This window comes from Eubalaena glacialis, chromosome 16 (assembly GCF_028564815.1).
Source record: "Eubalaena glacialis isolate mEubGla1 chromosome 16, mEubGla1.1.hap2.+ XY, whole genome shotgun sequence".
Classification (NCBI taxonomy): Eukaryota; Metazoa; Chordata; class Mammalia; order Artiodactyla; family Balaenidae; genus Eubalaena; species Eubalaena glacialis.
In genome coordinates this window covers 367,876-386,848 of record NC_083731.1, presented here as the reverse complement: position 1 = coordinate 386,848, position 18,973 = coordinate 367,876, and the positions used below count along the sequence as shown (strand labels likewise).

Genomic DNA, 18,973 nt, shown 5'->3' with positions numbered 1-18,973 from the left:
CCCTGCTCTCCGGCCGATGCTAAGACGAGACGGGGCGGCCTCGCGCTCCAGCCTCTATGAAGCATGAACTGTGGGCTGAGCGTCTCTGTGCGAAGGGCGCGAGCCTGGGGGCGGCTGGAAGGTCCAGGGAGGAAGCTGGGAGGACGCGGCAGCCAGAGCAGACGCAGGCCTTGCATTCCCTGGAGACGCGGGCCCGTCTGGCGCCCCGGGACAGCGGAAAAGTGCCTTCTGAGTCTTTTATGTGTTTTCATGTAGTTTGTCACAAGGCAGTACAAGCCTGGGAAGGCTCGGTCCGGTGTGGTTTCTGCAGTGATTTTCCCACCACTCTTTAGTTAGCCACGTTGCGTTTGTGTGCAGTAACTTCACGGGAAGGGACCATGCGGTCTTCCTCCCCCGAAATGAGGGAGGGTCTGCCCCTGGCCTCCCTGCTCGGCATCGAGGCCCTGCTGGGGTGGGACCCCGGGTGGGACCCCCCCCCTCGTGTCTCAGGGCAGCTCCTGCCTCGTGGACCTAGAGCACCTGGGCGGAACGTGGGTCTGACTGGGGTCCCGCAGAGCCCCAAGGCGAGCTCGCTGCCATTGTTCAGATGCAGGCACGGTTCTCTGCGTGGCTCCCCGCAGGGGCTCCCCAAGGTCCCTTTTGTTCAATTCCTCATTGCTGTCAGAAGTGTCACATGGGGGGAAGGGCCAAGGGCAGCGGCCGGGCTGGTCACACCTGCATCCACACAGCACCTGCAGGGCGTGGATCCAACGCATGGAGAGGTCAGCTGCGCGGCCCCTTCTCCGGATGGGGACACAGGACCAAAGGGGTCATCAGGGCAGAGACGCCTGCAAGGCTGGGCGACAGCTCTGACGTGCGGCGTCAGGGGACAGGTTTCACTTGGAAGCAACATGCGGGGCTGGGCCTCAGGCCTGTGGGCTGCCAGGAGGGAGTCCGGCCACCCTCCCCCTTGGGACAGCCTTGTGTGGCCCTCCCGCCCATTCTGTCCCTTGAGTAGCCACTGGGAGCCTCACGTCAAAACGGAAATCAAAGTTGCAGTCTGTCAAGCCAGCCCACGCTTCATGCCAATCTCTGTGCTTTGTTGAAGAAGCAAATCCCTCAGGCTGACGAGGGTGGGAGCGTGAGGCCGTGCAAGTCAGTAACCCCAGAGCCTGACTCGGCCACGGGGAGAGAAGCAACCAAGGAACGTGGGTGGTGGGAGGCAGCTTCTGGCCGTGTTCTCCAAGCTGAAGGCAGACGACCCGCACGCACACTTCGTGCTCTAGCTCGCAGCTTGTTGTTCACAAGGTCTGGGTTGGAAATCCCGGTTACTTTACACACCTTCTAGGACGGAGTAAATGCACTGACGCCATGGCTCGTGGCTGCCACGGGGGTCCTGGCGTGGTGGGCAGGGTGGACACTCGGTGTCTCCAGCAGCAGGACATACAGGAATTTTGGGACCACTTTTACTATCTGTTTTGGTAAACCTGAAATTGTTTCCCGAGAGAGAGAAAAAAATTTAAAGAAATGGCCAACAGACGTAAGAACAGGTTCTCAGCCTTGATAAAACAGAGAAATGCACGTGGAGTGACAGTGGGGCTTTTTGCCGTCAGATGGCAGAACCGAGAAACGAACAGCGAGCCCTGTCCTTTGGGACATCAGGGGGTGGGTGTCTGGCCGTGGGGTGTGGGAGCGAAACGCATGTCCCCTCAGATTCTGACCTGCAGAGACCCCCTGCCTTGTCCTGTTGGCAAGCGTGGGTCCCCGTGTGTTCCAGGAGATGGTCCTGCAGAAACACGTGTGTGTGAGCCCAGACTTTTATGCAGAATGTAATTAGGGTCTTTGTAGCAGAGTCTGTAAAAGCAAGAGACTGCAAACCGTTTAAATACCCTGGGAGGCCCGCCATTATCCACCAGGCCGTGTGGGGGGGCGACAGCTCCCCGTCCACGAGCCCCTCCCTCGTACCCTGTGAAATAAACAAGGCAGCCAGCACGGGCCTTGCTCAGTGGGATGGGCCTGGGGCGCCGCCCTGGCCGTCGTGGAGGGTTTCCGGAGGGGCCGTGGTGGGAAGTGAGGACCCTGCCGAGCAACTTCGGGGGTCGGGGCAGGGGGCCTCGGGCGGCTGGGCGCTCGGGGAAGGTTTCTGATGGGACTGAGCCTCCCCTGTCTCTGCTTCCAGCTGGTGGCGGCCATCGTGTTCGTCAGCTTCGGCGTGGTGGCCGCCTTCTGCTGCGCCATCGTGGACGGCGTGTTCGCCGCGCGGCACATCGTGAGTTCTTCCCAGTCTCCCTCATTCTGTTCTCAGTTGCTCTGTGCATTTAAGAAACCTTCAGAAGTTCAACTTCCTCTTGCAGGACGCGGCTCGGTGACCTTCACAGTCTGACGAATACAGATTGTGTTGGCCAATCGCAGCCTTTCCTCCTGTCCCTCCCCTGGTTTCCTCCAGAACTGACCCAACACGCACCCCCTACCCCAGGCATCACATCATTAGAACCAAAGTCCTTAACTTCCCGCCGACGCTCCTCAGGCCCCTCTTTAGTCAGTAAGATGAAAGACGTCCCGGAGCCAGTGCCCCATGACGTCCCAGGCTTTTCGCTCAAATACGTGGGTTGGGACCTTCTCACTGGACGCTGTGCCCATGAGGTCCCTCTGCCTCTGTCATCCTAACGGTGGGGAAGCCGGGGGAGGGCAAGCCACGTCAGACACTCGTGCTTCGGAACCGTGGGGCGGTGGCCGGGACCTGCTCAGAGGGAAGGGCTGGGCTCTGCTGCTCTGTCCACCAACAGGAGCCCTGACCTGGCGCCCCGCCCGGGCCGGGAAGGACCCGCCGGCATTTCTCTGTGGCCCCAATGGGTCGTGTGTGAGGTGGGAAAGCGACACGAGCTCAGGGCTTTACGTGCGCTCGTTCACGTCGATTAACACTGAACTCTGAGTGTTTTTATGCCTGTAAAGTTTCTTAGGTTATAAAAAGTGCCGGCCCTGGTGGTAATGTTAGGCTAAGCTTTACAGTCGCTATTCTTGGGACTATTCGGTCAGTTTGAAATTATTTCCAGATAAAAGGCTTAAAAAGTGCTGGCCCTGGGGATCCTTACCGATTCCTCTCCAGGAGAGGCGAAGGGCCAGGGAAGGCTCAGTTTCACCCTCCCAGTCAGGTTTTACGACTAAAGAGGCGGGTACGGTTGATTCCCGCAGCCTCCCTTGAGCCTCAGGTGTGACGAGCACCCCCTGTCCGGGGTGTAGGGTGTGGAGCTCAGTCCCCATGTCCCTGCGCTTTTCTTTCTTTATTCCTTAGATGGGTTTTCAGCTTTCTCTGGCTGCATGTGGCCAGTGTGCCCAGGATTGACCGTCCCCCCAAAGCTGGGCCTGCCAATCAGGGACTTGGACGTGAACAGAGGAGCTGAGTTTCCAGGTTGAAAACACATAGCCTGAAGCTGCAGGGAGACGGCTGTGGTTGAACTATGGAGAATCAATTAAAAATGCCCTTTTCTGCAGCTTGTAACTGCCTATCGGCACTTCCCGAGATTACAGCTTTAAGATGCCAACAGCTGGGGTAGAAGAATGTGTGGAGGGCGTCCCCAGGGCAGGCGAGCTGGCATCCAGCCCACTGTGGACGTGGCGGGTGTGAGGGGGTCCGGCAGGCCAGCACCCAGCGGGGCCTGGGAAGGCTTCATGAGCCTCCACGATGAACCCGGTCCTCAGGGGCCTGTGAGCCTGTGCCCGCCGGCGTGTTGCTCCTTCTGGTATATTCCAGCCTCTGGGCTCAGTCTCTGTCTGGACCAGGCCCTCCTTTCTGCCTGTAACCATCTGAGCAGAGGAGGATGGGGGCCCGCACCTGAGAGGCAGCCTTAGGGAGCCCCGCCTTCCTGGGGGCAACGGAGGTGGGGTCTCAGCCGTGTGGGCGGCTTTCTCGGGCCTCACACCCTCAGCCCTCCCTTCAAACGCACTGGCTTCCCGGGTGGAAGAGCCTCTCCGTCCTTCTGCAGGAGCGAGAATGGCCCTGCCGTGTTTCAGGGCTGCACAGGACGCCTGAAGTGGCACCCCTGCAGGCGAGGACTCACAGCCTGCAGGCGCCCCCTTCCCAGCTCCAGAGCCAGGAGGCCCTCCAGGCAGGAGATCTGTCGGGAGTTAGCGCACCGGCTCACGCCCAGGCGGAGGGGCCACTGTGTCGCCCCCGCGCTTCTATTGAGCGGCTGCTCAGGGGCACCCACACCCGGCACAGCGTCCCCTTGCCTCCAGGCCAGTCCTGTCCCTGCGTTTGTCCCTCAGCCGCTGACCAGGCCCTTCCTGTGCACCAGGGCCACTGGCCTCTCTGGAAGGGCCAGGGACTCAAATGTTAGGCTGTGGCCGCGTGGCCTGTGTCACAGGTCTGCTGTCAGAGCACAAAACAGCCACAGAAGACACGCAGGCAAATGTGCCGATAAGACTTTATTTACAAGACCAGGCGGGGGTCTGGGCTTGGCCCAAGGGCCGTGGTTCCCCAACACTGCAGGAGACACACGGGGTCTTCACTGAGCTTTAATGACTGCAGTCTGATGGCCAGTGTGCTGATTGCCTCGGCTTTCGTTGCTGTGGCACGCTGAAGAAGCACCCGTGACGAGGCCTCCCTGAGCAAGGCGCCCGCGTCCTGAGCCACAGGGGCACCCGCTGGGCTCTCTCCAGCCCCACAGAAGACCAGCGTTATCCCCGGAGGACAACTTCCTGTTTCATCACAAATTCAAAAACTAAGTTTGTGAGATTTACCTAGGGCTAAAATAGGTTATAATTTTATTTAACGCAAATTAATAAGAATTATTTCACCCCGATCGAATAGTAAAGATTAGACAGAAACTGAAAGCAAACCACTGGTGCCTCTGTGTTAGGACCAGGATTCACTAAATGTCCAAGATTTGCACCAAGCCTTCATCGCTGTGGGCGGAATGTCCCCAGGTCCAGACATCGAAGCCCTAACCCCCAACGCGATGGTGTCTGGAGGTGGGGCCTCTGGGAGGTGATGAGGGTGAGATGAGGTCACGAGGGATTAGTGTCCTTAGAACAGGAGGAGGGCAGCGAGTCAGGAAGAGCAGCCCCAGACCCGGCCATGCCGGCACCTTGACCCTGGACTCCGGCCTCCAGGCTCTGAGAAGCACCCGGCTGCTGTTTAAGCCACCCCGTCCGTGGTGTCTGTTATGGCGGCCGGAGCAGACCAGTGGTGACATGCTCTGGGCTCCCAGCCCCGCGGAGAGGGCGTGAGGGCGACCTCTGGGCCCCGTGAACCTGGACCCTTTTGGCCGGGGGTCCCTGTCGTGTCTGAAAGGCGTGTCTGCCCGACTGCAGGCATGAGGAAGGATGGGATGTGAACCTGAAGCTTGTCACCCGCAGGTGGGGCACCCACGCGAATCACGCCCTGGGGAGCAGACGCTGACACCAAGGCCGTGTGCGGACTGGGCCGGTGAAGGGACAGGAGGGGCGGAGGCTGGCAGGGCGCTGGCAGAGGGGCCGCCACAGTGGAGCCGGCCCCGTCATGAGCCGGGCTGAGTGTGGCAGCCCCGCTGGCCTCCCCGGCGCCCCCATCCCCGTGTCCCATAGCCCCTCCCAGCACCCGCCACGCTCCACACGCATCTCCTACACCCTACGGAGACCCAGCTCCCTTCCCTCACTGCTGTGTCTTCCGAATGGCCTGGGTGCTGCCTGGAGGAAGGGCTGCATGACCGTCCTCCTCTGTCGCTGGTAGTTTTATGCTTTTTTCTCAGGTCAGAAGCAGGAATGCTTTGAGAAATACGACTGACAGAGTAAAAAACTCAATACAGTTATTGGGACCCGGACTCATAACTTACAGATTAGGCAGCTTCATGGCATTTCACGTGTGCCCTTGCTGTTCACTACCATGCAGATGATAAGCATGTCGTAATTGTCAGTTTATTGGTCTCTCTCCTTCACTAAGCCCCTCAGGGCAGGAACTTGTCTTACCCGGGTGCCCTAATGGTTTGGCACCATCTGCCCTATGAATGTCGGGGACAGACTCATGGATGGATAGTTGGATAGGCACATAGGTGAATGTATGCTCCGGTGGTTGGTGAGTGGATGGGTGCATGGAGGGAGGGGGATGGATGGATGTGGATGGATGGATGGATGGAAGGATGGACGGATGGATGCTTGGATGCATGAATGGAAGGATGGGTGGATGGATGGATGGAGAGATGGATAGAACGATGGATACCTAGATGAGTAAGTGATCGCGTGGATGATTGGCTGGTTGGATGGATGAGTGGATTAGGCTGAAATCCACCTTGCTCCCTCCCTCGTGGAAAAATTGTTTTGCTTTGAGGAAAAGAGGCAGGAGCCAAGGGGTCTCCTCGTTGAGACTTGTACGGGTGCACGACCACCTCCCTCAGCTGCCCTGTGTTGACCGATGGGGGAGCTGTGTCCCCCGGCTGGCCGGGGTGGGGTGCCTGCTTCCCTGCTTCCTGGCTGCAGGAGCCCAGCTGCTCGGGGATGAGCCCTGGTGTTTCCTGCTCCTCGTCCCCCTCCTGGGCAGGGCTCGTTGGCCTGGGCCTCTCTCCTTTGGGCTCAGAGCTTGTGGCGACAGGTCTGAACTCACCTCCCGTCCCTCCTGATAGGGGGGTGAAGCCGTCCCATTCCACCTGTGGTTCTTGGTCTCTAGGAGCCCAGGCCCCTCGCCGCAGGAAGGTGCCAGTTTTACTCCAGTGGGGTCGGCTACCTGCACGACGTCTACCAGACGGAGGTAAGTGCCAGCGCTGGTGCCACTTGTTAACCTGTGTCCCTGGTCCAGATCTGACTGTTCTGGCCCCAGCACGCCTCCACCTTGTCCTCACCCGTGCCTGGTGAGGTGCTTCACTCCGGAGTCACAGCTGCCGACTGCCTTTGATGCAGCCCCGAATCCACCGGTCCAGTCTGTGCGGCTTTCACGATGAGCTTTTTATTGACGTAATTAGTGCACTAAAATCTAGGATGCTACGTTTACACTGGCCTCAAACTCGCTGGCTGTTCCTGGGCCGAAGATGTCTGCAGGGTGATTTCACTTCTGTTTCTAAGAGTAGCCGGCGTCTCCTCTTGGACCATCGCAGGTGGCTGCGTGGCTCCCTCTGTCCTGCCATCTCACTCAGCTCTGTGTAGATTTATCAGTTTAACTAAACACGGCCTCTGACGCTGTGTACAAATGTCAGGAAGGAGGGGTGCAGGGCGGGCAGCGGGGAGCAGACGCCATGGTTGAGGCCGCGTGGCTGGTGGCGGGGGAAAAGGGGCCTCTGCTACTGCCCCTCAACAGGGGGCGGCACACCTCTGCTCCAAAGGCCCGGCCTGTGCTCCTGGACTTTCTCCCGGCCGGAGGGAGCCCTGGGGACTCGTCCTGTTCAGCAGGGGTCACCCGGCCCTCCAGGCCCTTCCCACGTGCCCCTTGCCCCCCAGGCCCTCGTGCTGCTCTGTCCTTCCTTCCTGCTCACCCCAATGTGTTCCGTGCAGTACTGGGGTCACAGAGGTGACACCTCCCAGGAGGGAGGGACACCTCCCAGGAGGGAGGGACACCTCCCAGCAGGGGGCACCTAGGGTCAGGATCAGGGTTAGGTCTCGCGACCTCCAGCTCACCGTCCTGTGGCTCTGACCTTCTCATGTGCTGGTTGCCAGGCTCAGAGCCCGGCATTGCCCTGACTGCTCCCCTACCCCCCTCCCAGTCCTCCAGTTCTCACCTGTCAGGCCGTCCGCCCAGCCCCCTTCCAGGCCTGAGTCACACGGGCTCACTTTCATGGCTCCCAGCAGCCTGTCTCTGGTCTCCGCCCCGTCGGGACTGTTCTCCCAGATTGATCTTTCTATGACCCCTGCTCAAGCCCTCCCACTCCTGATGTGGGTGGCTTTCGGGAGTTGCCCACAGAACCTTGAAAGAAAGGCTACATGCCCAAGGGTGGCTTGAGGTGCCGCTAAAGGGGCCGGGGCCTCAGGGAGGCCCCAAGGACCTCTGGGGTCAGGCCCTGCCCCTGACCTGCCCCCTGACCTGCCCCGGGCGCTCGGCCTCTCAGGCGACGCCCAGCCTGCTGGAATCTCTGTCCTCACTCGTGCACGTGCATGGCCCTCCCTCCAAGACCTTCTCTCCAACGTCCCCGTCCTCCCTCTGCAGCTGGGTGGTCTCTGCCCCACTTACCTTCCACACGGGGGTGGCTGGCTCGTGCCTCTGGTTACAAAGTGCGGGGGGAAGGAGGGCAGGCCTCCATGTGGCTTGGGGAAGGGCTGGCTTGGTCAGACTGGGCGCTGGGAGCTGTCCTCTGGGAGGTCAGGAAGGGTCTCCCACCTGAGGGGTCCCCACCTGCAGGCTCCTGGGGACTTCTCCCCCTCCCTCTCCTCGTCCAGCAAGCTTTGGCCGCCTGGTCCTCTACCTCTCCCTGCAGGGAGGACCCTGTCGCCCCCCAGCCCTGCTGCACCTGGACCAGGTGGAGGAAGGGGCAGGTCAAGAAACGTGGGCTCAGGAGGGGCAGCTGCCTGGCTGATGGGGCAGGGTGGTGGGTCCTTACCCCCAGGGAGGCCCCTGCCCGCTCCGGGGCGAGGACAAGGGGCACCTGACCGGACTCTCCGCTCACAGGTCACCTGCCACTCCCTGAACGGTAGGTGCCAGCTGAAGGTGAAGAGTAACACCTGCTACTGCTGCGACCTCTACGACTGCCAGAGGTGAGTGGCGGGGAGCCCGACAGCCGAGAGCCCCACGTCCCTGGACTTACCTGCCCCCATCCTTGCACGCTGCACTCACATCTCATTCAGCCCCGGGGCATGGGCTCCGTTCCACAGGTGAGAAGACCAAGGCTCAGGGCTGCTGGGAGGTGGGGGGAGGGAGGCCTCTAGGGGAGCCCTGTCCTGCTGTGGGCTGTGACGTCACAGGTGATCCGTTTCTTCCTCCCCGGGTGCTGGTTGCCTCAGGGTCTCCACCCCGGAAGGCCGAGACCCTGTCTCTGCCTGCTGGTCTCTCCGGTCTGGGGACGGGGGCGGCAGTTTGCCCTGTGTCCTCCCCCCTCCCATGGGGCCCAGAAGAGCTGCTGTTTTTCAGTCTGTCCAGCTTTTCACCTGTTGTTTGGACCGGTGCAAGGTCCCAGCTCCTTGGGAATCAGAACCCTCCCCACATTGTCTTTTAAATTTTGTGTTAACAGCTTGAATACCTACACTAAAGCCAACAGGGAGTTTAGGGTTTGCTTCTTGGAGACCCCTCCCTGAATTGTTGAAAAACCCAGGGGTGTAGGCTGCAACGCCCTTCCCCCAGAGCAGGAATTCACCCGATTTCCAACCCGAGGCTGTGGTCCAGAGCCTGCACAGACCACGACCACGGGGCCCAGATGAACCCCCTCTGAGGCTCAGCCCTCTGTGTTCCCTGCCAGGGCGGCCAGCAGCCTCTAAGCCCTGCTGGCTCCGAGGGTGACCGGGTCGGGGCTCTGTCTGCCGGGGCCGTGTTTGGGGCAGGCTGTCCCGCTCAGAGACCTGGGCCCCCTCCCAGATGGATTCTGGGCTCCCTGGGACAGCCCTGCCCCCAGGGCCTCCCTCCGCCACCTGAGGGGCCTGGGCCCTCCCAGCAGAGCCCGCAGCCCCTCGGTACACGGAGCGTCTGCCCCGCTCGCTCAGGCGGTGAGGTGGCCTCCCTGCAGGCGTGGGTGATGCTGAGGCCCCTCCCCGCACAGCGCCGAGCACCCGCCCACCTACTACGAGTTCGTGGGCGTCCGCGGCTGCCAGGACGTGCTCCACCTATACCGGCTGCTCTGGGCCTCGGCGGCGCTGAACGTCCTAGGCCTGTTCCTGGGCATCGTCACCGCGGCCGTCCTGGGGGCCTTCAAGGACATGGTGAGTAGCGCCCGCCGCGCACTGGGCAGACTCACCGATGGGGACATGGGCTCGTGGAGCCGCCAGCCGTACTGACCACAGCCTGGGGGCACCTCAGTCCCTCCTCCCCGAGGCTTGCGCCACCTGAGCCGGTCCAGGGAGCACAAGTTCAGCGGCAGAGGGGGGCACCGAGCCTGGCTCCTGACGGCCGCGTCCATGCCTCGGTGGCCCGCTGAGCACGGAACCCCAGCGCCTCCGATCCGGTAGATCTGGGGCTCAGGCCCGTGCTTCCCAAAGTCAGGTGACGCCAAAGTGAGCCCCCGAGAACGTGCTTCAGCATCTGGGCGGCCCTGGGCGGGGACCGCACTGCAGGACCCGAGCCTGAGGCCACCCTGCAAGTCTCTCCGTGGGCAGCGTCCTCTCCAGGGGACCGGCTGTTCCAAACCGTGTTCTCGCGCAGGGCCCAGATGGCACCTCCCGCGACCTGACACTTCACCTGTGGAGGTGCCGCACGTGAGGCCACAAACACCAGGAAGAGCTCACAACTGCCCACAGACCAGCAGCCACCCGCCCATCACCTGGTTTTAACGAGGAGGCCGTGCAAATGCACGTGCAAACAACCCCTGCATGCCGGACCCCAGCCCCGCCCACAGCTCACAGTGCCGAGGGGAGGCTTGTTACCTCTGCCCCGGAGACTGTGGCCATTGGCCGCATTTCTCAGCCTCACCTGGAGCCTCCTGAGATCGGTGACACGTTTCTTGGAGGTTTCCTGACCCCAGACAAAGCCCGGGATACCACGGGAGACCCTGGCGACCCCCCGCCCCACTCCCACTCTGGGTGGTGCAGGCGCCAGGCCCAGCTCCTGCTCGGTCGCAAGGTGTCTTTCCGTGTGCGCACAGCAAGCATCCTGTCCTTCAAGGACGAGAGCTGCCTGCCCCCAGGACGCCTGGGCTCTGCAGGGCCCACAGTGCGGTCTGTGGGGTCCCTCGGGGGGGCTTTTCCTGCTGTGGCCAGGTCAGAGTTTTCTCTCTTGGCAGATTCTCAAGGAGAGCGAGGTTAGACTCGATGGCTACACAGAGGGTCTTGTTCGGGTCCTGCCCCTGGGAGCTCGGGTGGAGGCTGCTGGGCTGTCCCCAGGGATGGCCGTCAGCCCAGTGGCTTTTCTGGAAGAGGCCCCTGTGCTCATGAGTTTATAATAAAACCGCTGGAGCTTCTCTCGGGAACGTAGCGACGCCCCAGAAAGGCCACTTGTCACGCGGGACACAGAGTTACGTGTCAGCCCCGCTCTGGACAGTTTCCTCTCTCATACGCAGAGCTCAGGGGCGTTGTAAGAAGCCTGCCCCGTGGGTGGCTCTTAGGGAAGGATGCACCTCCGGTCTGGGAACCCCCGAGCCCCACGTTGGGAGTGGCTGGCCTGCCTCTGGAGAGGGGTCCGTCCTACGGCCCGTCCTCTCTGGGGGCGGGTGAGAGGTCAAGAATCAGGGCCCACGTTCTGTTTTCCTTTGGGGAATCAGAGCCTCCCATGAGCTAAGGAAGCAGGAGTTCGAGGAGTTTGGGAAGCTCTGGTCTTGGCTGTGCTTCTCCAGAAATCCGGGCGGCCAGAGCCCTACCCCCGCCGGTGCCACCCGGAGCCCTTGTGGGGAGAGGGCCCTGCTGACTAGAGCCGGGGGCATCTTTGGAATCAGCGTCCCTCGGAGATGCCCATGGCACACGCTCCTGGGGCAGAGGGATGGGGTTTCCTCACTTTTCCAAAAAAAACCCAAGAGAGCCTGGGCCTAGCTGGGCCTCTCGGCGGATCCCGGGACAAACAGGAAAAGGAAAAGCAAGACGAAACCCAGCTTTTGGGCTTTAGCTCTGGTCGGAGAGAGGCTGGTGGGAGGACTCGGAATCTCTCCCTCGGGGACTCCGCCTTCCTGAGCGGCTGCCGGACGGGGCTCCCCAGAGCAGGGCTCGGCTGACATGTCTCCATCCTTTGTGGCAGGTCCCGCTGTCCCAGCTGGCCTACGGCCCGTCCACAGCGCCTCAGGTCCTCTACAACCCCGCCCAGCAGATCCTGGCCTACACGGGCTTCTGCCCGGTGCCCCCGGCTGTCCCCACCTGCTCGTCGTACCCGCTGCCCCTCCAGGTAGGCCGAGCGTCCCCGGGCCGGAGCGGTGCTCACGTCCCAGGCAGCTGTCATGCAGGAAGTGCTGCTCGGGTGGGACACGGGGGTGGGGGGCTTGGGTTGAAGGAAAAGGGGGCGGGGGGGTCTATGGCTCCCCCTCCCGATTTAGACGATGGGGTGGTGCAGCTGGTGTGGACCAGCAAAGGGGGTGGGACAACTGAGGGATGTGTCGGGTGACCCCAGGCCCACACAGGACGTTCGGCATCCCCGGGGGCATTTGGGGCAGCCTTTGCTCCACGTGGCCCTGGTGACCCAGCCAGCCACATCTTTCGGGGCCTTGAGATTTTCTGACCCCTGACCAGGTCCCACACAAGTTGGCTGCAGTTTCCTGGCCAGAGCAACCAGGGATGTGCCAGCTGCCGGGCCCCTGTGACAGGGCAGAGTCACTGAGTAGAGCCGAGGGCTTGCCAGCGCCCATGAGAGCGGCAAGTACACAGGCTTCCCCCTAGTACAACTCTGGTGGCCTTGGGGCTGCTGTGGAAGGGGGCACGCGGGGGTGAAGCCTGTTCATAGAGCAGCGTCCCGCCCGACCAGCTGCCACTGTGGTGACCAGAACGTCCCCAGGTGTTGCCCCGTGTTCTCGGAGGGCAGAGGTGAGCACCTCTGGCCCGGACAGCCTGTCGGCCTCTGTTTTGGCGGGGGCGGGGCGGTGGCCTTGGCACGTTCTGTGGTCTGTGTCACTGACAACAGCCCCTGAGCAGTTCTGGGAAGTTCACGGGGTTAAGGTACCGGAGGGGCTGAGTCTCTGTGCGTGGGCGGGGGGGGTGCTCGGATCCCGGCCGTTTGCTGTGAGGCCACACATCTTCATCTGCTGCTTGGGGGCCCAGCGCCCGAGGAGTGATGTTGACGGGACGTGAGGCCTTTTCAGGGCCAGCGGCTGTTTAGGACAGGTGTGTGTTTCCACCAGCTCGGGGACAGAGGCGGCGGCCAGACTTGAGGAGGGGCTGAGCGGAGCGTGGTGCCCGTCTCCGCGGCCTCTCATGACGCAGAGGAACCCGCAGACTTGGCCCAGCTGGCCGCCCGGGGCTGCGGCACAACCCCGGCCAGCAAGGTCCGCGGGGGCCTCCCCAGGCCCGACAGCTCGTGGGGCTGGAAGTGGGTGTGGGGTCTCTGGGCCCCGGGGTGCAGCGGGTGTGGCGAGCTGAGAAAGCCTGCAGCCTCCGTCCTGCCCGGGACAGACCCGCTGGGCGAGAACTCAGGGACCGCTTTACCTCCCCGTGGAGTTGCAAGTCCTTCCTCTCCGCGCCTGACTCCTTCCGCTTGCCTTGAACATGAAGCTGGTGGCTGTGCGCCCAGGGCTCCGGGGGCCTTGGAATTCCCAGAGGAGGACGCGGCACGGCGGCCTGGCCTGAGGGCGGTGCCACGTCTGTCTCCGAGGAGTGGTGGCCCACGGGCTGTGCCATGGGAGGCCTTCTCCTGCCGATGAGGGGCAACCCCTTAGCCACGCTACCAGTCCCGAGCAGGCGCCCTGGCCGCACGGGGACCCGCAGGCTGAGTCCTGAGTCAGGGAGGGGCCTGGCTCGAGAGTCCTCCCATTTCTAAGACATGGAAAGGAATTATCCAAGCGTCAGGAGACGAGCTGGTTGCCAGTAACCCCCGGTAGCATCACTTCTCAGGGCGGGTACGTCAGCTTCCCCGACACCCAGGCGGCCATCCTTGGCAGCCCTCATCTTCCCTGGAAGCGTCACCTGCATCCCACCTCCGGGCCATCCTCCCTGGTCCGCATCACGGGAAGGACCACATCATCTGGGTGTGGCCTGCGTCCTGGGCGCTGTGCTCTGCCCCCTCATCTTCTTAGTTTGCCGAACCCAGAACGTGAGACCCACAGCTGGAGTGAGGGCTGGACCCGTGGCTGGTTGGCCACCTGTGGTCTCAAACACCAGCTTGGAAATGCACAGACGCCGAGGAACGGGCGTGCTCCGCGGGCCGGCTCTCTCCCGTCCCCCCAGCGTCCACCCCGAGGCCCCACAGTCACGCCCGCACACGGGGACTCCAGGCAGCTCTGGGACGTGGCTAGGGGGCAGAGACGATCCCCGCAGGGCCCTTCCTCCTGGCTGAGCCCCGACATTTGGCTGGTTTGTCACCAGCCTCCGCAAGCTTGGCTGCAGGGAGGACCCGGGGAGGACGGCGCCTCATCCTGGGCGCCTGCTGCTCTGGATCCTGACCTGAGGCGCTGGCAGGCGTCCTGCTCCTGTGCCCTCAGGAGACAGGGCTGCAGGATGCGGGCACGGTCTCCCCTCCTTACCGCTGGTGCTGGTGAACAGATGGCTCTGTGCCGGTGTCGTATTCCAGCCTCATCCACCTTCGGGCCTCTGGCTTGTCACAAACAGCAGATGCTCCCAATTCTCCCTCCCAAGGGAGGCCCGGGCTCCCTCCACAAGGGCGTAATCAGCTTTTACCACCAGCACATGTAGGAGAGTAATTACATACACGTCAATAATCAGATTTCGAGGAGATGACAAATCAATGATGTTGTGTGTCTCGTCAGGAGGGAAACGACAGACTGACGTTTCTAACTCTGTTCCCATCGGAGGAGGAAAGGGATATTGCAAGTGTCCTGTTCAGTCATTAGCAGCGGAAAACACTCCAACATAATAGAGGGAGTGAGCAGCTCTTGGGGGCTGTTTTGAGCAGTTGGTCAAAAGAAAAATCACCTTAGAAGAAAACCCACCTTCCTATTCCCAGGGCCACCTGGTCAGGAAGTGCAGGAACAAGGACACTCCAAGGATTAACTCACGTCCTGTAACTAAGGACCTCGCGTCCTGTAACTAAGAGGCTTTTTGTCTGCCCCCCGATGGGATTGCCTGTGTGGACAGAGCCTGGTTTCCTCCATGCTTCCTGGTGGTTTGCCCCATGGTTCCTGGTGGTTTACTCCGTGATTCCTGGTGGTTTGCTCTGTGGTCTTCTGTGGTTCCCACTGGTTTATTCCGTGGTCAGTGTGGTTTACTCCCTGGTTCTCTCAGCTGCTCATTTCTGGTAAAGAACTGACCACACACATGCCTGGTGGGAGCTGGGGACGCGCAGATCTGAGGGATGTTCTCTAGAGGTTTCCTTTGTCCCCTGAGGTCAGAAAGAAGTGTGAGTTTGAGAGAAAGAAAGCAATGGAGGTGGGCAGGGACCCAGGGCACTTGGATCCCTAGAGCCCTGGCTTGTGAGGAAATTCTCTCTCAAAGCCCGAGGTCCAGGGTTCCTTGGCGGGGGGGGCAGGCAGGCTGGCATCCCTGGGCCCTGGGCACCTGCTGAGCAGAGAGCAAGGAACCACCTGGCCCCACCAAAGACCAGAGCCTGCACACACTCGCCTGTGTCCCATCACAGAAGGGGTTGCTTGCTTTATTTAATGTTGGTTTTAAGCAGACATTTTTAACCTCTAGAAGTTAAAAAAAACAACAAAAAGAAATTTAAGAGGTTGCTGGCGGGTGGAGGAAAACTGGAAATTTTATTAATTTAAAGTCTGTGGCATGTCCCAACATTCTCTTTGCAGAATCACTTTTTGCGTCTATGTGTATTAGTGTGGGTTCTCCAGAGAAACAGAACCAACAGCATGTGTGAACATAGTAGACACAGGTAGAGATATATTTATAGAAAGAGATGATACAGATATAGATATATAGAGGGAGAGAGTCCAGAATCTGCAGGGCAGTCCATAGGCTAGAGGTCCCAGGAAGAACAGATTTTGCAGTTTGAGTCTGGTCAGTTTGGAGGCAGAATTCCCTCTCCCTCGGGAACCTCAGTCTTTTCCTCTTCAACTGATTGGACGAGGCCCACCCACACCAGAGAGGGTGATCTGCTGGTCTACATGTTCATCACGGCTACCAAACACCCTCAAAATGACATCCAGACAGTTTGAGCAAACATCTGGGCACCATAGTCTAGCCAAGTTGATGCATAAAATTCGCCATCACGCTATGTGGAAAATGTTGATGTCTTTGGTTTTTTCTGTAAAATATGAAGTGTTGAGTAAACCCAGGGCCCCAGATGAGCTGGGCAGCCTTTTCCTTAGACAGCGTTTGCACGTCCTTGCATCCCGGTGTCAGGTGGTCACCAGCCACCCTCCTGTATGTCAGGACCGGTGCCCACAGGCGAGAAGGGGGCCCAGTGGGGCTGAATCGGGGCCTCCCTGCGGCCCCCTGAGGACGCACGCTGGTCAGGGAGCGGTTCCCACCAGGAGGGCCTGGGTCTGGGGGTTCGGGCCAGGGTGGGCTCTGAGGGGTGCCGGTGGTGCTGGGCACGTCCCCGAGCGCCTGTGGGCTGAGGAGGCTTTTTCTGTTTGGTTGCAGCCCCCTGGTGGCTTCCCGGCCTCACCTGGCTCCGACCTCTCTCTGTCCGAGGATGTGCAGCCTCCGTCCCAGCCCGGCTCCAGCTGCCGGCCGCCCCCCAATGCCCCCCCCATCTTCGCCCTCACCCACTTCCTCCCCGGGGAGAAGCCTCCCCCCTATGCGCCGTGATGCAGAGGGTGGAGATTGAAAACTAGTTTTTGGTTTGTTAGAAAACAGAGCAGCTTCTACGAACCCTGCTTCTGCAGCCAACCTCCTGGAGACGTCCGAGCCCTCCTCCCCTCCCTGGGCACATCCGGGCAAGGAGAGGCCAGACCGTGGCGGGGAGCCCTGGTGGCCGAGGCCACCTCACCCCGTGTGAAACCACACACCAAGCCGTGCTAAAATTCCTGCTGGAGCCACCTTGCTCTGGTGGCATCACTTACAAAACAGTTTCATTTTCCTCCTAACTCGTTATCACTATTATGATCAAGGGGAATGTGGCAGGTGCCCCCGTGTGAGGACCACTTTCGAGGAAATGTGCTGGGTTTGTACTTATATGTGTGTGTCCCCGGCGAGGGCAGGGTCGCCACCCTCAGCACTGCCCTCCTGGTACACATTCACTCGAGTGAAAACTTGTCCCAGCTCAAATATAAATGCTGTTTCCAAGGCCTGCGAGTGGTCTGAGGTCTGCGTGTGCTCTGTGCCAATCGCGTCCCGCAGCTGCATGTGTCCTGTGTACGGTGTCCAGGCCCCTGACTGTCAGCCTTCGTGGAGAATCCAGGGGAGCCTGGTTTGTTCTGCGGGACACCCCGTGTGGGCCCCCGCTCGCAGAGCAGGTGCCCCTAAGATGCAGCCTCTCTGCTGAGAGACCCCTGGAGGGGGGGAGACCTCTGTGGCCCAGCAGCCATGGACTGGGAGAAGCCGTGCCCAGGACAGACCAATGGCTACCGACCGGGGCCCCACGTGCACCTGCCCACTGCCAGACACACCTGAGGAAGCAGGTGAGCGTGGCCTTGGGGCCAATCAAATCCTGGTCGAGAGACAGACCAGAGTCTGTCTCAGAGTTACAGAGTTACAGTCATGGATCTTTGGGGAAAAGAGATGGTGGAGGAGGGACAGGAGGGAGGGAGGAGAGAGGGAGGGAGGCAAGCGGTTAGGTCTACACAAGACGCGGTCTCCTGCTCCCCCTGCCGGCTGGGAACGCATTTCTGTCCAACAGACAGCATACTCCTAGCCCTCACATTCAGAAACACTTCTCACTACATTTTCTGAGCATGTGGACCGTTTCCTTAGAGAGGAGGACACGTGTGGATGCGTCTGGCCCCTTGGCCTAGGGAAGGCTATTTGTCACAGACGAGGCAGGAAGGACCTGGTCACTGGTCAGAGCATCCGGATTGTTTTGGTCCCCCCCCACCCCCCGCCAGTACCACAATGAGGGGAGTCACAGAATTCTTGGTTTCCCGGCACATGAAAGCGATGTTTACACCATCCTGCAGTCTGTTGCCAGTAGCATTATGTCTAAAGAAACAATGCACAACCTTAATTAAAAACACTTCATTCCTAAAAAATACCAAAACAGTGACAAGGGTAACATCAAAGATCACTGGTCACGAATCACCATACAAATATAATAATAATGAAAAAGTATGAAATATCATGAGAATTATGAAAATGTGACACAGAGACACGAAGTGAGCAAACACTACTGGGAAAATGTGCTAACAGACTTGTTCTGCACAGGGCTGCCCCAAACCTCAATTTGTAAAAAAAAAAAAAAAAAGCAGTATTTGTAAAGCGAGATGCGACTGTGTTTTGTTAAACGTGGGCTCGCAAGTCCAGTGTTTCCAGGCTGGCCTGATCTGATGGGCCCAGCGCGGCCCTGGCCTCCGTGGCCTCCGTGGCCTCCGTGGCCAGGACGTGGCCCCATCTCCTGTTGTCCAGGAACTTCAGCTCCAAAAGCCACGAGCACAGCGAGGTTACTCCTCATCAATTTGGAATTTTAGGTCAAACCCTTAAGTGGCCAATCCTCCCTAATTGTTTGACTTGCTTTGGGCATATTGTAAAAAATAACAAAACTAGCAGAATTTAGGAGGAGTAATTCCATTGGCTGAGATGGAGCCCGTGGCCACACTGAGAAGCAGTGTGAAGTTAGTTTTTGAAGCATCCTTTGTCTCCCTTTTAGCCCGATTTTGACCCGATGGTCTTGCTGTCCCTCCACCTGTCCGCCCCGTCACCAGACTCACTAGTCTGGGTCCCAGTTCCTCACGGCTTTGCTCGGTACCCTCTGCGGCTAAGCTCTCCCTTTCGGGGCTTCGCCGTCACAGCGGCAGGCATTTGGGGCCTGGGGGGGGTGCCTAGTGCGACCACAGAACCAGTGTCCCTGTGCCCAAAGCGGGCTCTTGCAGGACGAGTCCAACTCAGCTCTGCAACTTGGGGAGACCATCTTTCACCAAAGAAACCTAGTTTGAACATCATGTAAAACAGTGGTGTATGAAAGGAGAATTCACGTGACTGACTGTGTTCCCTGCCTGGATTGTGCGGAGAACAGGGAAGATGGTTCTTATTTCTGAGGCTCGTAAGAACCAAATGGGTCTTGTTTTGCATAAGGAGGATGATCTCTTTCCTACGGAGGACCCTCTACAGCCCACTCGAGACCTCAGCTCTGCTGGAGGCCCAGCAGGCATCCCTGCGGCTGGGTGCCAGGCAGGGGCAGGAAGGGGCCACCCGGGCGGCAGTTGGAGCCGGGTAACAGGACACGCTCCTGTATTCCCCCTAAACACAGCCAGTC

General features: G+C 60.1%; 1 protein-coding gene across 2 annotated transcripts in view; it reads left to right on the top strand.

Moving 5' to 3' along the window:
* TMEM255B (transmembrane protein 255B) overlaps positions 1-16,860 on the top strand; it is a 31,933-nt gene extending 15,073 nt beyond the window's left edge. For both annotated transcript variants that reach the window (XM_061170870.1, XM_061170869.1), the window contains 6 exons: positions 2,159-2,248; positions 6,620-6,700; positions 8,546-8,631; positions 9,627-9,786; positions 11,747-11,890; positions 16,207-16,860. In XM_061170870.1, coding sequence (XP_061026853.1) covers positions 2,159-2,248; positions 6,620-6,700; positions 8,546-8,631; positions 9,627-9,786; positions 11,747-11,890; positions 16,207-16,374 — 729 coding nt within the window. In that variant the 3' untranslated portion in view covers positions 16,375-16,860. The remainder of the gene's footprint in view (positions 1-2,158; positions 2,249-6,619; positions 6,701-8,545; positions 8,632-9,626; positions 9,787-11,746; positions 11,891-16,206) is intronic.
* The last annotated feature ends 2,113 nt before the right edge of the window (positions 16,861-18,973 follow it).